Source organism: Hakea prostrata, chromosome 2, assembly GCF_041222555.1.
Source record: "Hakea prostrata isolate BN-2017 chromosome 2, UWA_Hpros_2, whole genome shotgun sequence".
Lineage (NCBI taxonomy): Eukaryota > Viridiplantae > Streptophyta > Magnoliopsida > Proteales > Proteaceae > Hakea > Hakea prostrata.
Window position 1 is genome coordinate 53,061,810 of NC_142601.1, and position 24,172 is coordinate 53,085,981.

The 24,172-nt window shown below is 38.4% G+C and overlaps 1 protein-coding gene across 6 annotated transcripts in view; it reads right to left on the reverse strand.

Moving 5' to 3' along the window:
* Nucleotides 1-18,157, reverse strand: part of LOC149024858 (putative serine/threonine-protein kinase SIS8) — a 39,264-nt gene extending 21,107 nt beyond the window's left edge. For 2 of the 6 annotated variants that reach the window (XR_016171673.1, XM_089145043.1), the window contains exons 1-5: nucleotides 16,695-18,157; nucleotides 9,762-10,199; nucleotides 4,881-4,984; nucleotides 2,884-4,244; nucleotides 2,739-2,779 (exon numbers count right to left, since the gene is read on the reverse strand). Coding sequence is in view for 5 of the 6 variants with exons in the window: in XM_089145043.1 (XP_089001169.1) it covers nucleotides 2,739-2,779; nucleotides 2,884-4,244; nucleotides 4,881-4,984; nucleotides 9,762-10,199; nucleotides 16,695-17,183 (2,433 nt within the window). In the remaining variant the exon portion in view is untranslated. The remainder of the gene's footprint in view (nucleotides 1-2,738; nucleotides 2,780-2,883; nucleotides 4,245-4,880; nucleotides 4,985-9,761; nucleotides 10,200-16,694) is intronic. The other 4 variants (XM_089145044.1, XM_089145045.1, XM_089145042.1 and 1 more) reach the window with 4 other exon arrangements.
* Nucleotides 18,158-24,172: the final 6,015 nt, after the last annotated feature.

Consider the following 24,172-nt stretch of genomic DNA (forward strand, 5'->3'; position numbering starts at 1 on the left):
ATATTTTCCGGTAAGAAAATTTTCGGATACGGATACCCTTAAACGAATACGAATGCGAATTCGGAGGCGGATTTCGGTTATCCATTTACAGGTCTAATCTCCCCCTTATGCGTAGCATTACACGTGGACAATTAATGACAACCAATATCCAGCATCTAAAAGTCGGTACTGAGGAACTATGTTAGGTGATGAAACCAAGTACAAGAAACTTCCACTCATTACAGTAAAAAATTCTGAATCACCAACACCAACCCAAAAGGGACAGTAGAAAAAGTAGTATTCATAACAGTAATAAACCGTGTAAGGTAGGGAATGCATCAGAAGAAGAGACAACCAATAATATATCCAAGACATCCAAAAAAATAGCAAATTAACTCAGAGGAAATTACTGAACCAGCAGCAGTAAGACAAGATCCTATGTATCTAATGATATAGGACAACAAGTAATCTACACTCCAATAGCCTCTACGGTTCACAAGAAGATCCGAGTAATAGCAATCACAAAGCAACCAACCTTATTTACCAGAAGAATAGAGATTGATGTCAATTCTGGTAAATAGGGCTCCAGAACTAGGATCCTTATAATATTCAATCTACCAGAAGAATAACACAATTGAGGTTGATTCTGGTAAATAAAGTAGCCGTGTTATTAAAAAAAAAATCCAAATGATTTTAGTACTCAAAACCAGTGATAGAAGCAATAGGAAGGCAATATGGCATCCACAGAATTTTTCAGGGCAGAAAAATTCAACAAAACAAGGGCAGCAATGGTATAACTTGCAGCAGAAATTAATATAGTATCAACATAGTTTTTCAGAGTAGAAAAATTCAATAAAACAGAGGAACCAGTAATATATCTTGCAGCAGAATCAAATACAACATTGGCAGTATTTTTCAGAACATAAAACCAATTGAAGAATGATACCAGTTGAAGAAATCACACAAAAAAAAAATTGTCCAGGCAATAGATGCAGTCTAGAGAAGCAAAAAAGAGTCAATTGGAAGCAAAATAGATATTCAAGGTGGCGAAGAGCTGTAGTAGGTTAACAGGCCCTCCTGTGTCCAAAAAATTTCACTAATTCTTTATTCTGCAGTAGATGTAATAACAGGTATGTAGATCACTTCATGAGTTGTGAAGAATGATCTAATATATCATCAATGCACCAAGGGGTGGTTGTGCAACAAGTAGAAAGAAAAGAAAATAAAAAACAAAAATAAAAGACAGAATATTGATAAAAATTAAGAGAGAAGAAGCAGTCCCTAAGTTGATTAAACCTGCTCTGATGTCATGTTAGAATTTCAGCACCTGTAATCAAACTAGGAACTAAAAGGAAATTCAAAAAAGAAGAAGAAGAAGAAGAAGAAGAAGAGGGAGAGAGCTTGTATGCATATGTTTGCACTTCCCTGGTACTTTATTTATAATGGGAAATCAAGTCTTAGTTTAGGAAAGTTTCCTAAACTGAGTTATAGCAAAAAAGAAAAATTACATATGGCATAGAATCTCCCGAATCTACTAAAAATGAGACTATGATAGCAAGATTACCTGTCAACTAAGCAATAAAAAAATAAGAAAGTAACCAAAATGGAAATCCTGATTATTCAAAACTTGTGCACCAAGACTACTTCTCCAAAATAGAAACGAATGAACCATCCAATATTGAGAACAATCAACGATATTAAAAGGCAGTAGCTCTGATACCATATTAGGAAATAAGCTTTATTCAACCGAAGCTGAACTTGAAAGAGAATGAAGAAGAAATCAAAGGGAAAAAGAAGAAGATGAAGAATCAGCAACAATGGGCTGCAATTTTAGCTTACTCTAGCTTACTCTCCTAGAATCACAGCCTCTCTATCTATAGATTTCATAGTCCAAAAATACAAATTGAGAACCAAGCCATCTTGCCCTCTAAAAATGGAAATAATAAGTATATGAAATTAGAAAATACTTGAAAATAGAAATTATACTTTCTAATTCTCCTAAACCATGATCACCAAGGAACCTTTTCCAAGAAAGGAAAGTATGTAACTCAAATTCTCCAAAACTTGTGAACCAAATCACCATCTCTAAAATTAGAAACTCAATAACTTGAGCACCAAAGCAGCAGCGACACTCAACACCTACTATTTTAAAAAATTTTATTCCAAAAATAAGAAATTAAAAACAAAAAGGTTAGATGGAATGATTTGAGTCGATCTTTAGTAATTGATCCAACCGGACCTGTGGTTACATGGATGGGGATGCTTACAGCAGGAGTCGGAAGAGTGATGATATAGGTTCACATGAGGGTGAAGGTCAGGAAGAATTGGCAATTTGGGTTGGTTGGGGGATTAAAAACATTTGCAAAAACTGCATTCAAGAAGAAGAAGAAGAGATTACGAAATAAAAAATTTTGAATAAAGCTAGAATTCAGGAGAGAACTAAATTACCAGTTAAGAGACTTAAACTAGAGACAATTTTGCTATTTTAAAATAATAGGGGAGAATGATAGGTAAGAGATTACTTTTGGGGGGAATCAGAGATGAAACTCTTAAGCGGAAAGTTAGGGTAAATAATAGGTATGTTTGGGGGAGTGATAAAAAAAATTCCCATCAAAAAGAAAAATGAGATCAAGGGCCGTCCAAGAGCTCATTTAAAATCTTCACATTGTTAGGCAGTTTACATTTAGAAGAAAAGCATTCAACCAATAATACAGACAGCAGACGACGTGAGATTTAGTCTCTACTAACAAGATACTCACAGTTCCATGCCAGTCTCCACGGTATACCTCTCCATATGAACCTGAAGAACAAAGGTCACACAAATGAAGCACATGGATAACAAAGACAGAGATAACGCAGAGGTTAGTTTGTAAATCTAACGGAACATTAAGCATAAGTAATTACCAAGTCCAATACGCTCACCCAAGATGATTTCTTCCCATGGAATTTCCAACTCAGCCACATCATCAAGTGTACTGTCAGATTTTGAACTATCATTACCTGCTGAATTGCCTGAATTTCTCTCAGCTTCTGCATGAGCAGCAAAAGCATTATGCTCCCGGTCACCGCTACCTTGTGGTGCGCACCCTGCATGATTTGTGTCACCATCACTTTGCAAACCAGCCAATTGGTTAACACATGAAGCACCACCAAGCAATGGGACAGAAGACTCCGATTGCTCATATTGTTTATTGGCAGCTGCTGTTGTTGCAACAACTGCAGCAGTGGCAGTGACAGTTGCTGCATCAGTAGCAGGAACATCAGTGTTCGAGTCATTGCTTGACATGGTTGCAGAAACAACAATTGAAGATGCAACAACAGCCACTGTTGCCGCAGCAGCAGCCGCTGCAAAAGGCACAAATTTCACTTGGGAAGTGTCGGGAGCTAAAGCAGAAGACAATTCAGACCCTGATGTTTCACCTGAATGCAGAGATTGGCTGACATCCAAACCCTCTATATGCTTCAAACGCTCAGCTTGGATGCCTGGAGGACTTGGTTTTGACTGCAAACCATGGTAAGGAAGAGGAGGCAAAAAATGGTGCGGACTAAGATCAGCATGAGCCTCATGTCGAGTTCCATTCTTCCTCTTTTTCTTTTCATCCTTGTTTTCGTTCTGTTTCTTTCCTTCAACAACTGGGGCATCCCCCCGGTCAGAATAAATTTCAGTGAACAAATTGGGAGGTGCAACAACACCACTTTCCAGTAACACATCATGAAGCTTCTGGGCTAACTGTGGATTCTCTTTTGCAGCATCAATCATGTACTGAGAAACATCTTTCACTTTCATTCTATGTGCAGCAGGAGAACTGACACCTTCAGTCCACGAAGGAGACCTTGCATGCATAAAAGGATGGCTAGGCCTCCCGGAAGCCCCGGCCTTCTCAACCTTGGATGGACCTCCGGAATCATTGGATGTCAACTTGGATACGACCTCGCCCTTCATTGGCCCTCCTGGTGGATCTTGTGAAGATCCCACTCCTGTATTCTTGACGTCTATTAGCTCACCTGAATTGTCTTTATTAATGGAGTCCTTATCTCTACTGGAAAGATCCCTGGGGCTGGATCTCCTGTCCAAAGGCTCAAATTCCAAGTATCCTCCAACAGCACTTGTTATCCCACTGCTAGAGGATTCAACCATGGATTGATCAACATCTATAAGTAAGGGGTTGACCGGATTGAAAGGTTCATCGTATCCTATCTGTGGTCCCGCTGCATCAGACGGGATAAGTGTGCCAGGGTCAGCCATCAAATCAACAATGTACTCCCTGCCATGTATGTTAATCATAATCAGCATATTGCACATCCAACTGTTTCAGAAGTCTAAATTTAGTTATAGAATAAGAAAAAGACAAAGGAAAACTATTCTTTTTTCTAGGGCACTCCTGACACAAGTCTAAATGAAGCCAAGTTTCATGAGAAATAAAATCATAAATTTAAAACATACATTTCCCCCCCCCCCCAAAAAATAATAATAAGCATGAATATTCCACACAGAAAAATATAACATATTTCAAGCTAGTATTTCCTGTGTTATCAAAGATTCAACATAAGAGACATCGTCAAGTATAATCCTTAAAAGGCATTATTCAGTCACTTAGTCGGTTAGTCCATCAGTTTAAACTGTAAAGAACTAAGTGAACTGACCATCTTATCATGCATAGCATTAAAAATCAAAAGGTGGAAAATGGTAGAGAAGCCAAGACGCCTCCACAATGAGATGGCAGTAAATCTCAAGAGCTAGGATCAATTATGAACCATGAACACACCACAAGCAGATAAAGAACCACATCAGTTTAGTCACATGAGTGGGAGGAAATTTTGGACCAGAAAATACTTGAAAGCAGAAATGTTGCCATCCATCCTCCACCTTTACTCGAAAATATGTGAAAGGATAGAATTACCTTCCATCTCCAACCTTTACAAGGTTCATCGCCACATTATCAGAGCCTGTATACTGCTGCCCTTTCACTAAGCGGCACGGAATGCCTACACTATCAGCCAAAACCTGCATTCCATTAATAAGCATTACAAGGGCATTATGACTCCTACAAAGATGAGAATGCTGTCTCTGATGGAAAGTGTAGTAATGCAAAAGCAGTAATTATTCCAACTGTCAATAGCCAATCAAACTAAACACTAACAAAGCCTTTATTTACATATTCCAATAACAAAGATGACAAAGCAGAGCGGTCTGATTTAATAACACCAGCACTAGATATAGGAAATACAAAAAGTAGTTTTCGGTGAACAATGCTGAGCTGAGTCTGCAGTTAAAATAACAACATGCCAGCCAAAACATCCAAAACAGGATGCAGTTGATTATTCCACACCTCCTCCCCCCCCCCCCCCAAAAAAAACAAAAAAAAAGGAAAATAAAAAAGATCCTTATAGAGGAATGAAATTAGGTTTTGATCCTATAGGCCCTATTACTGGGTTCACCCATCGAGGGTCAAACAAATTCCTAGGTTAAGGTGAGCCTAAGACACCTAGAAAGTCCAAAAGCAGCCAAAGCCATCCACGATGATTTATATTAACATATCAGGGGGTTCATGCTATTACATGAAACCTACTGCACTTTTATTTCTCAAATGCATTATCATCTTCAGTTGAGGACTAGATCTTGCTAATGGGGTGGGCCTCGGGAATAACAGTAAACTTATGATTTCTATGAGTCTTTTTATGGGTGAATAGTTACATCGGATTCTAGCTTTTTTAAAGAAGCTTGGTTGCAGTAGTGACTGCTGTATAACTCATAGTTCGAGAAGTCATGAGATCTCGAGACTTAATGCAATAGAAAAGTAAGAAAGCCTCGGCTAGATCTCAATTTCGACTGGAGATCTCAGTTCAACTAGAATTTCGAACCAAACCAGCCATTAAAAATGCCTCAACTTGATTGAGTCGACATACCACATTTTGATCTCACCGAGACAAAGAAGTTTCACCCGTCCCCAGAAGAGGATTTTGATTGCTGTCACTTTACTTCCCAATTCCACCGGATTTTTTTGCCAGATTCTTCGTTTGAGCAGCTGCTTGAAGCAAGGTTGACAAGGCGTCACCTAGGCGTCCTGCCCAAGGCAATTGATGTCCCCTTGCTTGGTGTCGCCTTGTTTTTTGTTGCCCTCTATCACCTCGTCCTCTGCTTGGAATTTGGTTTGGTCCCCCTCCCCTTCCCCATTTGGCCCCCCCTTGTCTGGTTCACAAGTCACATCCCCCGGCACGCCCTCACCCTTTGGAGAGCCCTAAACCATGCTCTCCCAACCCAGGCTTTCCTTATCTCCCGCCATATCCCTGCGAACCCCAAATGTATCCTTTGTTGGACTGGTACTGAGGACATTGAGCATTTATTTTTCTCCTGCCCCTTCTCCAGTGCCCTATGGAGAAAAGCACTTGCTTTCATTTGGCCCCGCTCCCGCCGCTCATTTGGGTTTGATCGTGACTGGTCTTGGATTTTAAGTAAATTCCCAGGTTCCTCAATTTGTGACTGGATAGGTAAGCTTGTCTTTGGCGCCACGATCCACCATCTCTGGTGGGAGTGGAATCTCAGGCGTTGGACTTCTAAATCACGCTCTCTTGATTCGATTTGGAATGCAATTTATTTTGATGTATCAGTGAGACTCATTTGTATTCTCCATCCCCCAGTTGTTGATTCCCCAAGGAATAGGCTCATTGTTGTCTCCTGGGGCCTCAACTCCCAAATCCTCCCTTCTCCCTGATCCTTCCTAGTTTGGTTCGTTGTAGTTCATTGTCTGTTTAATATCATTATTTATCCATCCAAAAAAAAAAACTCAACACTCAGTCGGAGTCCTTTATAGATTATGATCCCGCCACAATAGTCACAAGAAAACAGAAAATTAAAAATATAAGGATCCCTAATGGACACATGCTGAAATAAAAGTTTAAATAACTTAAAACTCTAATTAGCACATGCTAAATTCTATTTAATTAAAACTCTAATTGACACGTGCTAGAGATTAAATTTACTAAGGACTCAACTACTAGCTCAAATCAAGACTTCTTAACCAAACTGGACTCCAGAATCAAACTGGAATTAAATTCCACCAACTAAATAGGGCTGAAAATGCCAAATACCCCCCCCCCCTTGAGGGTTCTGCCAGCCTAGGGAGGCTTGCTAGGGGCATCTTGTGGGCCCACTTAGGGTTTTGGCCAAGGGGCAATTATGTGTTCACATCACAATGATTGCTGCCCAGCTGCTTATTTCCTATTTATTTTCAGTTCTTTATGGAGCAGTGGCAGAATTGTTATTCTGTCCATTGAAGGGCATTTAGGCATGTGAGTTTTCTTTTTCTCTTTTAAGACGCAATTCCTTATTGTTTCAATTTAGTCCTTGTACAGGTCTGATGATAAAGACCTTGAGGGGATTAAGTCAAGTTATAGTTAGGCTGTGAAATCAAGTTCCATTGGGAATATTTCACCCAAAAAAATAGTGTCATTACGAATTCCAGCCCCCTCATTTGTATTAAAAGACCACTGCACTCGATGGCAAGAGATTAGACTGAATATAGAATAAGAAAAAGCTTCTCTATGAGTAATTCCACCCGTGTTAGTAAGTTCTGGTTCCATCAATAAAGAGTTGAAGATCCAAGGCTGAGGGTTCTAATGTGAAGTCAAGCCTAGACACTTGCAGCTGGTTGAAGATCAGAATTCAACCTTTACTTTCCACCTGAATTTTCCTATCTGCAAGGCACCCATCAGGTACAACTGGTAGCCCACAGAATCCCCCATCCCATCAACTTTTCTTTCTGTTTTGGACCCCATTTCCCTGGTTCGATCCCTTCTTTACCAATCCATATCAGAAATAGCCATTTCTCCACAACCATCCATCAGTTTCATGCCAAATTACACCCATTCATCCTTCTCCATTGACACCACCTTTGGATCCAGTTTTCATCCCAAACAGACCAGCCAATCTCCAGATCTGATCATTCTTGTATTTATCACCCAATTTCACTCCAAAATTGAGAAACCTAATATCTCCACATTTCACCATCAAAATCCATTGAAACCTAGGGAGATTATTCTAGCAAGTAAGAGCTAGACCCGATCCAAGTTTTGTCCCATTTCTATAACTTTTCATCCCATATCTCAAGAATCTGCCCCATAAATCATACATCCCACCATTCTAGTTCTTTCCAAAACTAAAACCCCATCATCCTACCATTTCATTTCAATTAACCTAACCACGGAATTCAGAGGCCACTAATTCAAACCCAACTGGGGAACGCAAGAATCAATCACAGACACCATACAAATCAAGTTTTGGGCCTGGAAACTAGTCTAGCCTAAGAGATCTTCAAAGACTAAGCCTTCTTCAAGGAAAGCTGCATCATGCAGATTTGCAGCGGTTCTGGATTTCTGGTTTCAAAGGAATAAAAGATCCTGAATTAGTTTTTCTATTTTTTCTAACCATCCCAAAAGATCATCCTCTACTTTCCAGGTTTTATTCTACTTTATTTGAAAGCTATTTTATATTAATTTGAAGCAGATCAGCATTGCTGATCCTATATAACTGCTTCTGGCATAAACTAGATACAGTACACTTAGGGTACATTTTCAGCCAACTTTTGTCTTTTATGGATCTGAATCTATTAAGAATATCATAGTTAGGGGGTTTGGCTTTCTCCCTATGAAGAGTCTCTTGAGCCTAGTTTGAAGCCATTCTGGGCTTCTCTTTTTTGTGAATTGCAGTCTGAATTATATACCAGCAGTATTTTGTTTTCTGGTGATACTTAGAACTGTAAATTCTAAAATTAATTGGAATAATACAGTACATTCCCCCTGTTTTGTGGGGTTCATTCCTTATCATACTTATAACAGATCCTTCAACCTTGAATTAATATCAATCAGACACCTCTGGAGCTTGGTATTCGAAATCACCTACTTTCTTATTTTCTCCTATAAGAATCAATTTCTAAGGTTCCTGGCTTTGATGTTGTGCGTGACAATTGATCCTAAGTCTAACATGGACAATATCCACATGACCACAATAGAACTTAATGAAGTTGGAAATTACCTGTTACGGGCTCATGCAGTCAAGGTTTACATTAATGTAAAGGGGAAGCTGAAGTGCCTTAAACCTGATCAGAACCGGCTGATATTAAAGCCTATGAGGAATGGATGAGTGGCAATGGTACATGTCCTCTGATAAGTTGTATTTTTCTTCTATCAATAAAAGGCTAATAATACAGGGAGGGGGGTTAATTGAGCAGACCCATGTCCCACTCTCTAGGTTCACAGGAGAGAACTTTACCTCCCAACTGAGGGTCGAATGGCAATGTCCAGAAAAATTAGGTGATTATTCACACTACTCAGAATAATGGGAGATGGTGAATGCTATAAAGGAAAGTATTAAGGACTTGTAGCAAAATTTACTCAACAATTAAAAAATATGCTAGAATGTCAAATCTGAAGTTTATATCTGTAATTTGCAAAAATATATGATGCTCATCAAAACTAGCAAAACTCATAGCATACAATAGACTGGACAAAAAAAGGGCTATGCAGCAAAACAAGGAAATGAAAGCAATGAAGCAACCAAATGATGATAGAAAATGACATTACCAACCAAGATACAATCAAGTTAGTTTGCTAGAATTATGCAGGAAATGATTTCCACGAAAGAAAAAGAAGAGAGACGGTCGCTAAACAAAAAACTCAAATTAAATTAAATGAATATGGTAACACAGTAATCAAAGCTTTCTTTATACATGATTGATAATTGTTACAAATATCAGCACCTTCAATACTTAAAGAGGATGAACTACCTTAAACAATAAGGCACGATGGCGAGCACAACCAATGGTCAAAGAACCAAGAGGCAGCACCATACTCCCAATAGTTGCTCTTAAACGGTTACTAAGATTCCTCCATGATTTCAACATGCTCTCTGGATCGCCAACTGGTCCACCCATGTAGTTAGCAACTAAATCAGCAAGTTTTTGTACCATATCGGTACCTACAGAACCAAAAGATCCCGACCTTGACTCCAGAGTCATGATTAGAGCCTTCTGCTCAAGCTTTAATAGGTCAGAATCAGCAGCCCTATTTACAATAACTGCTTCCCAGCTGATACTATCTGACACTGGTGCTCCTTGCAAATCAACAAGGGATGGCATCTTCTCTGAAGTAGACTCTGCCAGAATGCCATATAGGTCATAAAAACCATCCAGGACCTTGTCATCATAGCTGAGAGCATTGTAATTCTGTAAATCACAGACAAATCTACTACATGTGAGAATTTGGAAGGGAAAAAAATTCAAAAGAAAACAACATGTGAGACTGACTAGTAAAAACCTAAACCTACTGACATTTTAATTAAACCCAGTCATATATCCAGGAGTCTACTGACAGACAATACAAGGCAGCAATATATATAGCCTTCTCTTCTTGTCCTAGATGCCGCATCAGAAGCTTTCTTTTGACTTTTTAAGGCTATTCAATGCCTTGTGTCCTCTCTCTCCACATTTAAATTCTACATTATCTAAACCCTCACAAAGCACCATCCAGGAGTCCCTTTCTCCAATCAAATAAATTGAAAGAAATTCTTTTCTTTCCAAAGTGAAAGGAAGAGCCACGCCTGCATAACCTAGGCTACATAGTTAGTTAGTTAGTTCGCTAGTTTTATATACATGTTTGGCAACCATGATAGCCAGCTACGGGGTACATGACCCATATGTAAAGTGGAGATATTTATCTGTTATATATTTCTATTTTCTCTTGTTCTTAAACTGGACATTCTAAATCAATATATTGAATCGTGGGGAGAGACTGCTACATTCTGCACAACCTCCGATCAGTCTCTCCCCTTTTTTTCTCCTCTTCTTCTTACCTTCACTGCTGTTCTGGCTTATGATTGCAAATTATTACATGGTATTAGAGCTATAAACAGACCAGAATCAGTTTTTTCTTATGATATTTTTGGAGTTTTCTCAAGGAATTCCTCAATTTTAACAGCAGCAACCTTTTGCTGCCTATCTATTGTTATCTTCCTAGTTGATTGCTGCAGACAGGTACTATGACCCCCTCTTATCAGACTATCAAATATATGAAGGATTAAAAGCAATCTCAGTCTGATTGTCTACAGTTTCCATGTCTACAGCTCCGATTTCTGGGATTTTTTTCCAGAAAGTATAAGTGCTATGCTAACCAAAATGTTGAAATTGCTGAATAGTTGAAGGCTTGTTGACCTACCTAAAGGGAGACTCATCCCAGGGTAGCTCTGATGTGAACCAGATAAACCCAGGGAGTTTACCAGTACCCTGCGGCCCTACCAGCAACCAGGGAATTTTGGCCAGCCCAGGGGTATGGTAATTTTTCACTTTTTCAGTCAAGTCCAATTAGGGTTTAATTGGGTTCAGTATGTTCATGGGACCCCAAATCTACTTTGTTTTCTCATTTGAGTCCATATTTGTAAGATATTGAAGAGTCCTTGTTAGGGTAGGATTCCTAAGTTGTGAAGAAGTCCTCTAGCTTTCCCCTACTTCTTGCAAGGATCCTAAATCTACTCTAATAATTCAATTAGGACTCTTCTCAAGTGAGATATGAAGGTTCCTTATGTTAGTAAGAGTCTTTAATTAAGTAGGAGTTTCAGTTTGAGTTGTATTGCACATTAGAGTCCTAGTGTGAGTTCCTTCTAAAGGCCATAAACAAGCCTCTCTACATTGTAAAACATTAGATTATATTTATTGATTAAAAAAATTGAGAATTGAAGGAGCTAAGAGCTTGGAGTTGTGGGTTCCCTTGGAGGGAACCTGCGACTGCTACTTGTGAAGATTTCTGCAGAATTATGAAGAAGACATTGAATCCCTTGCACCTTTCCCAACACCCCCCCCCTGCAGCAGCCTTAGGAACCCTTCCCCACTTCCAAACCTTAACCCCTTAGCCTCTGCTAACCGTAGTCTATCATTCCAGCCCCTCCCCCTTACCTTTTCTTCTTCTTAAACCTACAGCACTTCTGGAAATTCCAGAATTTTAGAACTCAGGAAATGAACGTAAAACCTCAGCTTCCCCTACCCAAGACCTGACCTTATTAGGAGATTAGAATCCGCTAGCCTATCCCTCCCTTTGATTCTAGTTTTCAGCCTTTCCCCTTCCTTCTAAAACCCTAAAATTCTGCAATTTAGCTTCTTAATAGGAAACCCTAACCTTAATTTCAGATCTGAAATCAGTAGAACAGCATGGTTTCAATCTCTAAAACACAAACCCTAGACCCCTAAGACTGGCCAAAACTAATTCTAGGCCTAACCCTTGAACCATTAAAATCAAGCAAAAACCCTCAAGCGTAAGCTATTACCGCACTTAAAGACTGTTGATTCTCAGGAAGAGGTTCCTAGAGTGAACCTAGATCTAGGGCCCCTCATCAATCATTCAAACCCTAGATCTTGGTTGACGTAAACCACATTCTAGGTTTGAGATTTGAGATTAAACCCTAAATTGGGTTCACTCTAGGATCCTCTCACAGAGAACCAGCAATCTTACGGGATATTCTTGGAGGATTTAGGGATTCAATTACCCAAATAATACCCAAGTTGGGATGGGGAGGCTTGAGAACAATGATTTAGGGAAACTAGTAACTTGGCTATGGAGTCAGATTCTAACCTGGAAAAGGGCTTTAAGGCATGCAGCTAGAGGGGAATTAGAGCTTAGGTTCTTGCGGCAGAGGGAAAAAGGGGTTTAGGGTCTCGCGGCAAAGGGAGGGTGAGGTTTGGGGCTTGCAATTGGGAAAGGGTAAGGGAATGGGTATAAGGGGTTTTAAGGAGTATCTTGACGGGAATTAGGGCTTATGTTCTTGCAGCAGAGAGGAAAAGGGGTTTAGGGACTTGCAGCAAAGGGAGGATGAGGTTTGGGGCTTGCAGTTGGGTCTAGGTAGGTCTAGGGACGAAGGTAGGTGGCTGTCCTAAGGTTCTTGAATGAATCTGAATTTTCTTTCTTTCTCTTTTTGCTTTCTTTTCTCTCTTTTCTTGTCCTTTCTTTGTTGTAATCCAGAACTTTTCTTTGGGTTCTTGATTGGATCATGATCTATCTTTCTTTTTCTTTTCTTTTCTTTTCTTTTCTTTTCTTTTTTTGCACTCTTGATCTTTCTTGGGTTAGGGAAGATTCTGCAATTAGGGTTCTATGGGTTTCCTAGGCTGCCAAGGTTTGTAAGAAGGAAAAGAAGAAAATTTTCTAATGGGGAAGGTCTGGAATGGTAGGTTAGGGCTAGGGGAGAGTTATGGTCTAACTCAAATGCAAGGGGGAGGTGTTCTAAGGGAGCCACAGGGTTGGTTAAGGGGCTGGGATTTCTGCAATAGAAGAGGAGGGGTGAGGGAGGTCTTACGTGAGCTAGGGAAGAGGGAGGAGGGCTGGAATGGGGCGGGGAGGAGCTGTACTTCTTGGAGAAGCGTGTAAAGTTGCTGTGATTGTTGAATTTTTGTTGAGGATTGAAGAAAAAGAAGAGCTAAACTTACACTGTGGCCCTCCCAAGAATACCACAATCTAGATTTCCTCCAAACTCAGATTTGTATTCAATTCAACTCGAAAATTACATGGTTTGAAGGCTTTGTTTATAGCCTCAAATAAAGAAATCAAAAAGAACTCAAAGTTGGAAAACCAATTAGAACTCTAACTAGCTTATCCAAAACTAACTCAACTACTACTTGACTAAGACTTTTGACTTAAACAAGAAAACTCAATAACTAACTACAAAGGACTCCAATTCAAATTCTAAGAGTAGATATGGAGTCCTTAAGAAAAGGAAAATTAAATGACTCAAATTATGGGATCCCAACATAACTGGGAATCTCACCTAGATGAGGACTCTTAAAATAACTAGCAAAATAATAATCACAAAAACAAAATAAAAATATCTAAGGTCTAGAGAACACCCTAGACTCGATGAGACCCATGCCTAATTGTCACAAATTTGAGAAAAATTACCAAAATACATCTGGATAAAATTAGGGGTCCTAAAGTTTCGGGAATCAACCCTAGGCCCTGTGGAACCCCTGGAAATGATTTACATCACTGGTTCACATCAAGCCCGATCAACTTACCCTGATAATCCCTATTTCCTCTAGCGGGCGGTATTTGAACAATTTTCTTAACCCTGCTGTTGATCCTCCAGGTAATACTTCCTTTGTTTCCTAACTCAGCTATTAGGGATCTTATTTCTCCCGAAAGGTATCTGCTTTGCCTCCCTTATTAGGCTTGTTACACCCGCAGTGCGTCTGACCCGAAACTTCTGCTTATTTGCTTTTATCTTTGCTTCTGCCTATGCATTCTTCTTATGAGTTTTCATTAAGATAACTGAATTGAAACCCCTACTGCTACTTTGCTTGTTCAAATAGCCACTATCAAATTGAGTGGGGATTCTAACTATCTTCTATGATCTCAAGCAGTCCAAGCTTGCGTTCATGGTAAGGGTAACACTAAATATTTCTGTGAAGAGCCACCAATACCTGATCCTACTACTATAGCTGCACATGATGAATGGATCCATGAGCATTCTAACATTAAAATTTGATCACGAACTGTGTTGAACCACCTATTGCTGCCAATGTATGGTGTCTAGGAGGACTTGGCGAGAGTTATTCCCATGCGAAAAACATCTCATCGTCTTATGAACTATAAAAATTATTTCATTACAATAATCTGACAAGTCTATTAACGACTGCTTCAGTACATATAAAAGCTGTCTTGAAGAACTTCATTTGTCTCCCTCACTACTGACTTGAATCGATTAAAGCAGTAATAGGCGGGGTCTGATGTTGCAAAGTTTCTGGCTGGTCTTCACCGAGTATCAAGCTGTCAAAGACTTAAAGTCAGCTCCTTAGTATAGAGAGTTTCTTCACTTAATAACATCATGTCTCACTTGCATCATTTGGTTACTATATCTACTAAGGCTACTGCTCCTGTTCCTCCTGAGGACAGCTTGGCCTTTACTGCTGACCAAGACCAAGGCTCTAGAAGGGACCATATTCATTGTCACGGTTGTAGCTGTGGTTTTGGTGGGTAGCAACTTGATAAATCCTCCCAGCAATTCCCTTTTCTGTGGAAAACCAAATGATACGGTAAACACATGTTGGGAAAAGCATGCACAGCCTGAATAAGTGAATAAGATAGCCAATTTTGCGACCATTGACGATTCTATCGATCATCTCCTTATTGCTAGTAACTCCACTTTTGCATCTACATCAGAAGCCACTTTCACTGTATCTGTCTCTGTAAAGACTATAACCAAATGCTCAAGCATCTTCTACAGCTTGAAGCCACTACTTCTTTCATCGCTACAGATACTTCCGCCCAGACAGATAACTCGGCATTTGTTTGATCTGGTTTTACCCCATGGAATATTGAACCTGGTTCTTCTTGCCATACGACTGATAAGTCTAGCCAAGTATCTTATATTTCCAAACTCAATGATTCCTCAACTGTTATACTTACAGATGGAAGCACTACCAAGGTAACCAGTCATGGTGTGGTTTCTCCCACATCATCCATGAACTTATCCCTCATTCTTTTTGTTCCTGATCAATTAACTATTCAAGTACTTCCCTTCCTTCTTATTGTGTTCTTCAGGACCTAAAGACAATGATATCATTGGTGTAGGACATGAACAATACATCCAATACCACTTGGAAGGCACCGGACCTTCTACTGCTATGCTACCTTCGCTACTCCTCTTCAGTTGCATTTTCATCTAGGACATCCTTCTTTATCCAAGTTCAACTGATGGATCCAAGCCAGCATTCTCTTTCTAGAATTATATGTGAAGCATATAAATTGGGGAAGCATCATAAATCTTCTTTTTCCTGCATTTTTGTTATTGGATAGATTCTTTTCCTGCATTTAATTTATCCTATACTTCATCTTTATTTCATTCTAACATTTGGGTCCTTGTAATGTTAGAAATAGGTTAGGATTTTCCCATTTTGTTTGTTTTATTAATGACCTCTGCCAGACTCCCAGTTGGCTAGAGGATTGGTAATACCCAGAACCTAGACCAGTCCCTTACTTAATAGGGTACCTAATCATACATTATGGCTACCTAGCAGAGCCTCTAGAATATTTCATTGGTCAAAGCAATTAAGCAAGTTTACATCTTATATAGTCTATCTGAACAAAAATCAATTCCAAAGGGACACCAATGGTCAAAAATAACAAAATGAAAGGACAACTAGGAAATATTATCTAGCTATCCCCAACCAAAAGAAAAAGACTGGCAATCGAACAATGAAAACAGCCAATTCCCTTTTGATCTTCAAAGAACTAGGAAATGTTAAACCCTAAATTCAAAGAGGACCACGATTCACCATGGAACCATTTAAAGTTAGCTTTGATGGTTACCTACACTAGGACAACTCCATCCCTCTTTCTTCACCATAAAAGCATGGGGTATTTGTAGACCAACTTGCTTCAAGGAGTAAAGAAGAACCATCAGTTATCTAGTGATATGTATCTTGCACATGAATTTGATAATTGCCTGCAATGCAAAGGTGACTAGATATGCTTGATCATTCCGTAACCACGGACTAAGCAATCTCTCAGATATGTGGATCAATTTACAGAGACCATCCACGGCCAAATAATACCACAAATGCAGGTGTCATATTTGTTGGTCATTACAATACAGACACATAGCAGAGATCCTAGCAAAGAAAAGCTAAGAGCAAATGCCACAACCACCAAAAAAGGAGAAAAAAAGAAGGTGGGAAACTGACCCAGTATCTGTAAGCAAGAATCTCTGCTGGAGTGTTCTGTGAAGGACAAGAGCCCAAACTAATCTGCTTTACAGCCTCAATCTGAACTGCCTCAGGATCTTCCCTAGCACTCAATTCCAAAGCTAGTTGTATCTGATATTCTTCTTCCATATCAGGATCTCTCGAATTGCTCGACTCTGAATCCCGTCTCACCGCATCCAGCACAATATCCAAAGTGTTGCTGTCCAATGAATCGGAAGGCTCCCTGGCCTCTCCTCCTCTCCCTCTCACATTCGAAGATGAAGGAGGACTAGGACTTTTCCTGTTAGTAACAGAATTCAACCACCCAGAGATACTAGAGAACGGCTTCTGCTCGGGATGTGATGGAGACGAGCGAGGGGATGACCTGCAAGAGGAATCATCATTCGATCGACTACCCCTCGACGGAGGCCCTTCGGCATCTTCTGACTGGGTAGGCACGATATGGAGCTTCTTCAAAATGTTTTTCATGCTGATCCCGTGAGGCTCACTAAAGTCGATGTCAGAAGATGAAAAACCAGTAACAGTGAAGCCATAGTACCCTCTCCATCTACATCGACCAACTTCAAATTTTCAGAACTCTAGCAATCACACTCACTACAGACGGAAAACCCATTTACGGCCGACACAGAAAACCCTTTCCCCCAAGCATCATTTCCACCCCAAAAGACTTCAACCAACAAACCCAGCAGGCCAAGCCCTTGAAAAGATCACAGAACAGCTGAGGAGACGAAAATTAACTGAACTGCTCTTCTTACCTCGAAGGGCAAAAACAATCAGAAGATATCAAATTCGGGATTGGGTCAAAATTAAATTTTCTTATCTGTATCGAAAGATGACAGAAACTGATCGATTATTCGATTAGGAATCATTTTTCAGCCTTTGCTGCGGGAGCCCAGATGGGCCAAAGGAAACTCTCGAGTGGGGAAGTCTGCAACATGAGAAGGTGGAGAAGTAATACAGACATACACGCACCGCAAAGCAAAACAAGTTGGTGTGGGACCTGAAGACGACGACGACGACCCACTTGAGGTCTTGAATACGAGAGGCTCCACGGTTCCTAAAAAAAGGTGTTGTAGTTGTGTAGTGCGAAAGGGCAGAGAGGCAACTGAGACTTACCGCATGAGACATGAAGTTGGAATTTTGTTGGGGGATTTAGAATGCTCATTGGACCATTGGAGATGAAAATTAAGAAATAAGAATTCCCATTTCTTCGCAACAAAGAATTCTCTCTCTCTCTCTTTATATTCTGAATCCAATAGAACTTTTACAAATAAAGAAGTCAAGTTACCATCATCACCAGTGCATAAGGAATAAAAATTAATTTCTTTCTATCCTCTTGCCCAGCCTAGAATACTCAAACCAAATTTACCACTTCGATCAGTGAAAGCTCTTCTCCGTTTCCTGAAACTCTGTTTTGTTCTACTTCAGGATTTCATGGAGGTACTCAAGTTTAGTGATAACGCATTTTATCAAGTGGGTCATTGCCTATTAGGAAGAACTGTCATTGAGCAAACTGGATTCTCTGGTGTCATTTCACTGTATATAGAAAGTTTTTGATTCCATGGCAGGCGCACTAATTGTAGGCCAGCAGACTTCAACCCCCTTTTAAAGTTGCAAGGCAGTTGTGTCCCAAAAAAAAAAAGTGAGAGCCAGTGGAAGGCTTGGTTGGTGAATGAAAGAGTCAAGACAGAAGGAACAAGTGTTTTACAGTGAGAAAAGCTGGGCCACATTTGCTGTTCTGGATGCAATGCATCCTTTTAACTGTGTTCAGACTTTTATCAGAATCCATGCTTTTAGATCCAAGAGACCTGCATTTGGAGCAAAAATTGGAGCCATTCATTACTGAAATGCTCTGCAATGGTCAAGTTCACAGCAACCCTGTTGTTCTCTGTGGGGACTACCATCATCCCTCTCCCTCTCCATGGGCTGCTCAGAAGCTTGTCCTTGTGTCGATTTGGGGGTTGGCAGTTGGCCTGGGGGATTCTTTCTTTGCGGTGTGTGGTCATGGACAGCCTTCTCCTCTGTCTCTGAAAATGATATCAGAAGTGACCTGTATCATTCATTTACATCCACTCATTCAGAATGAAGTGAGAACCGAGAGCCAGCTGTAAAATTAATTTCCCTTTTTTCCCTCAAAGAAAAATAAGATGGGTTCTCTTTTCTTTTCAGGTGTGAGAGGGTTTAAATGGGAGCTGATTGATCATTATATCATATGAAAATATAGACATTAGTGATGAACGTGTAATTTGTAATTTTCAGAGTATGCAATCAGTAATTTAGAGTATTAAAACATGCAACCATAATTTAAGCCTTACTAAAGCATGCATGCAATCTGTAATTTACTCTAAAATTATTGGATCACGAAATTTCACTGTGAAAGTAAAAATAAATCTTTTCTATTTTTCAACAAATTAGTGTGTCATTCCCTTGACTGCCAGCTAACTTACCACACATCAAGACCAGTGGGGAAGGGTAGAGTCGTAGAGGATCCAGACTCGCACACGCTATCCCAATGTATATTCTATTTAGCTTCACATTTACAATTGTCACTTCCCCGCGTAGAATATCAAACCTTTTTAATTGAATTAATTACCCTAAGGGTGTCAATTCATATTGTGTGTTGCTTATTAAATCAAAATGAAATTGTTTTTTTTTTTAGAAATGAAATCAAGTTGCTTATATCATACTATATCATACCAAATTGTATGACATAGATATAGTAATATCTGTATCATTTGTATATATTTGCTATGGTAAATGATATTGAACAAAATGACAAATGAACCAAATGACTTTTGTGAATGAATTGATAAGAAGTCAACAAGAGATCTATATTGTATGTATAAGTTTTGTTTTTCCATGTTTTTAAATATATATTAGTTATAATCATCTGTAGAGGGACAAGAAAAAAGGAAGAAGAAAAGAAAGAAGGTTATGTTATAGTCAATAAACAGTGGTGGATCCCATAACAGCAGTTCAACAGCAATCCTTTTCTGTTTCTCAACTTGTAGCATTTGTTGAGTAAAAGGAGGCATTACTTTATTTCATTAATGATGAAAACGAATCATCTTGGCTTTTGGGTATGGCATGCAGAATTCGAATCAATGGAATTGAAAATTCTTCAATTATATACAATTCATTAAGCACAACAGCCTATCTTGATGGAATTATTAACTTTTCTTTGATCATCTGCTGGAGTGTTTCTACTGGAAAATTCATTAAAAATGTTGGCAAGATTGAAGCTTAAAATATTAATTATGTAGAGGATAAAGAAAATCACTTGGAATTAAAGACCCAAAACCACCTCTATCCATGGTTATGTGAATTCTAATATTCAAGTCTGAAATCTAATTATTTAAACAACTTGACCATTTCATGATGGTCCCACCATGCTATAAATTCCCTTTTAGCGTAGAATAAGTTCCATCCTCGTTATTGTGAATAATGAGAAAAGTAGTTGACAAAAAAAACAACAACGTGAAGAATACTGCTTAATTGCATGGTCGTGAGAGAGAGAAATTTCTTCACGCATTCATATTAGAGAAAATATTGCATGTCACACCAATGTTTGTGAGAAAAAAATACTCCGTTTTCTTAAAGTTCACGTGATAAAAGGAGAATAATGAAAATAATAAAAATTGACTGATTGAGGGGTACATACACATTTTTTATTTTTTATGTTTTGATAAGAATGCATAAACATCTTAAATCTTAAAAGTATTAATTCTATGTATCCTTCCAAGATGAGAGACCTAATTTTACAAAAAAAAACCCACTTGGTATGAACCCTTTTGAAATTCAAGAGGGTCTCTTTTTTCCCTAATACAACTAAAATGTAGCAGTAAAGTTAAAACAGGTCAACATAAATTAGGTTCTTGGTGTATAACAAAGGTATGATTCTTTTGTATAACTAAGAAAGCATAGTTAGACACAAAGCGAAAAAATGTTCAAAGCCTTAAGTTTACATAAATGGAAGGCTCAAGGAGACCAAAGAATTAAAAGTTATAACAAAAGAGAAATGAACTAACAAGATCGTATGGAAGTGAGATTTTCATACAGTCTCACATCCTTCAGGGAAGATACTTGTTGCACTGTCTATTTACCTTCACTAAACTACTCGGTTGGGCCTATCTCCTCTATAGATTTGAGTTAGTTTATTATAAAGTGTATTGTGCCATCTATTACTATACCACTTGGCCCATCAAGAGATCTAACTTTGTTTCTTCTTCTTTGATTTCCCTTTTTCCTGTAAAGAAAGTCCAGAGAAAAGTATTATAATAGAAATCATTTCTTTTTTCTTTTTTCCCCCTTTTTCCCCCAAAATCAAGCCCAATCTAACTTAGCATATGGCAAATCTTGGTGCTCGTTAAGAAAAGTAAGTGGGAGGATATTCGTCCATTGTTTGCTCTCAAACTGTTTTGGTCGGTTCAGTATGTTTCTAGATGGACTAATTTCGGAACCGACAATCTAGCTAGGAAGGCTCAGTCCATGACAAGTAGAACTGTCTGAGCTAATTCAGTTCATTGGCTCTTGAAGCTTGTAATCAAGATGTCTCGACTTTTCTTGCTGTTTTTCTAATTTAAAGTTTGTTTACCAAAAAAAATATATTCTACCAATGTTAAAGCATTGGATAAAAATGGATATAACAAGTATAACATAAAAACCAACCTTGAAAATTTTTTATTTGAAATAGTGGATTCGACTTTGATTCTTGATCTTTACAATAATTTTTGTTGGCCCATCCAAGCCATCTTATTAAAGAAATAGATCTCTAAAGGCGTCCATCAAAAAGAGTTTTTCCATTCTTTCTTTAACCAAAGAGAAGAGAACACGTGATTTTTCTACCCTACTTGTCCTTCTTTTGGATGGAACTGCTTTTTATCCAATAAAAGAAATACAAAAATAATCATTGGTTGCTTGTCGTCTCCAAACAGTAGTTGGCGTGGGGACCAATAATAATTGGAGTTTCATGCCATCAACTGTCTCTCAACTTTCTAGTTTCTGAGAATCCCATTGGACTTAAGTGTATTGCCAAGTGAATGCCATGTAAATTTCCTATATCTGCATTAACACAATGCTTAAGGGCCTGTTTGGTTACATGAGTTTGAAGATTTCAAATATCTAGAAATTTCAAATCTATGGAGTCATAATTTATAAAATTAAATGTTTGGCTATGGAATGAAATCTGTGGATTCATCATAAAAAACTATTTGATCGACGTGATTTTTGTGAATGTGCAAATGTATAGCTTTTTTGGAATCTCTGAATTTCACATCTTACCCATAAATCTACAGATTTACATTTTTAGTGTAAAAATATGAATCTCTAGATTTCATGAATCTATAGATTTTTACAATTATATAGGTATAATTCTGAGATTCATGAATCCAGAGATTTGAATAGTGAAGAAGCAAAAGAATTCTACGACACTATATTACTATTTTTCTTCCGATTGAATTTGTCCTCAAAGACACCCAGGCTCTAAGAAGTGTTTCCCATTATGTCAAATATACTTTGTAGCTAACTAGGCACTAATCGAGTTGTGTGCATATCACACTCCCTAGACATTGAACTCCCTAAAGACAAATCCAAATCTAGTTTCTTCACAAAAGCTCTGCAAGACATTCTCTTTTGTACAAATAGATGCATCTTCTATAACCCACTTTCGACCAATTGGTTTGTGCAACACTAGTTATAAAATTGTGGTTATGCTTTTGGATAATTGTCTTAAGCCTTTGCTCAACAAGTTTGTGTCACCATTTCAAGGGGCTTTTGTCTCCACAAATTTATGATAATATTATCATTGCTCATGAGGTTTTCCATTTCCTAGACTCTAAAAAACTAGGGAAGTTGGGATATATTGCTATTAAATTGAATTTGTCGAAGGCTTATGATCGGGTTAAATGGAAATTCTTTTCTTTGTTTTTAGATTTATAGGGTTTAGCTTTAATTGGATTAATATGACAACGGGACTAGCTACCTCATCTTCGTTTTCTATCAACATATAGAGTTCCGCTTTTGATTTTTTAATACCCATGAAAAGCCTTCACCAAGGCATATTGTTAGCCCTTATTTGTTTATATGTGTCATGGAAGGTTTTTCACATATTATCCTAACGTCTCTGGATTTGGGGGCTTTTAGGGGTATTAAAATTTGTAGGCACAACCCTAAAATCACAAGCTAGTTTTTTCGCGGATGATGTTTTTATTTTCATTCGTGCACTTCCTAATGATTTAGTTTTTATTAAAATTGCGTTGGATTTATTGTAACAACCCCCATAATTTTAACGAAGGACAAGTCCGAGTATATGAAGTTCCAGCAGAAATAAACTATGGACCATGATCCATACCCTAAGCCCATAGATCTAAATTATATCGATGAAAAACCTACCATACTGAGAACCCGAAGGAGATCCAATAGAAACCCTGATGGACTAGGAAGGTAGATTTCTAGCCTGAGACAAGTTGAGTTTGAAGATGTCTGAGATCAAGGTAAAGACCCTGCACGTGTTGATTTAAGTTAGATTGTTGTTGAGGAACAATCGGTTGAGCAAAGCACCCAATTACTAAAAATGACTAGGGGCGGTTGCTCAAGGCGGTTGAGTGACCCAACCAACCAGGCCAAGTGACCAGTCGGGTCTACTTACGGGTTTTAAACCCTGTTTTGCCTCAGCTCTCTATAAATAGCCATCTATGACCTAGTTTCGTATTATTTTATTCGTGGAGTCTACTGTGGACTGTTAGGAGGCATAGTACATGTTTGGTGGTGAAGAACACTAGAATCACAAAGAAGGTTTGATTATTGCTCTGTCTTGTGAATTGGTTGGAGGTTAGTTAATCACACACTCTCCGTACTTGTCTCTCTTTAATAGTGTGTGTTTTTCTTCCCTTTATGATTATTTAGATAGTAAGTTGAGATGGTTAGGATCTTTCCATCGATGATCGTGACTATATCACACGAGTTCTCAAGTTTAATAAAGGCAAGCTCTTAAGGTCTGTTTGGGTATTTCAACTTATTTGAACCCATGAATTCCAAATCCTCGAAATTCATGGATTCACGAATTGAAAATTTATATATATTTGGTTGTAAACCATTCATAGATTCATGAAATATATAATTTTTTTTCTTATTCTTTAAACATGAATTAAACCATTATTGGGTATTGAGTGAAATTCATAGATTCCACCTTTAAGTATAAAGTGGAAGAAATTCGCATATTCACGCAATTCGAATAACATGAAAGAACTCTAAGAATTTTGATAGATTTGAAGCTAACTAAATAATTAATTTTATAACCTATGAATCTACGGATTTAAAATCATAATTCATTTTAAATTATTAAATTCATGTAACCAAATAAGCCTTTAGAGGTGATCATTGCAAACCATCAACTTTGGCTTGACACTTTCGTTAGCTGCTCATACTAGTGATACCCCTAATGCTATTGGCACAAAGTG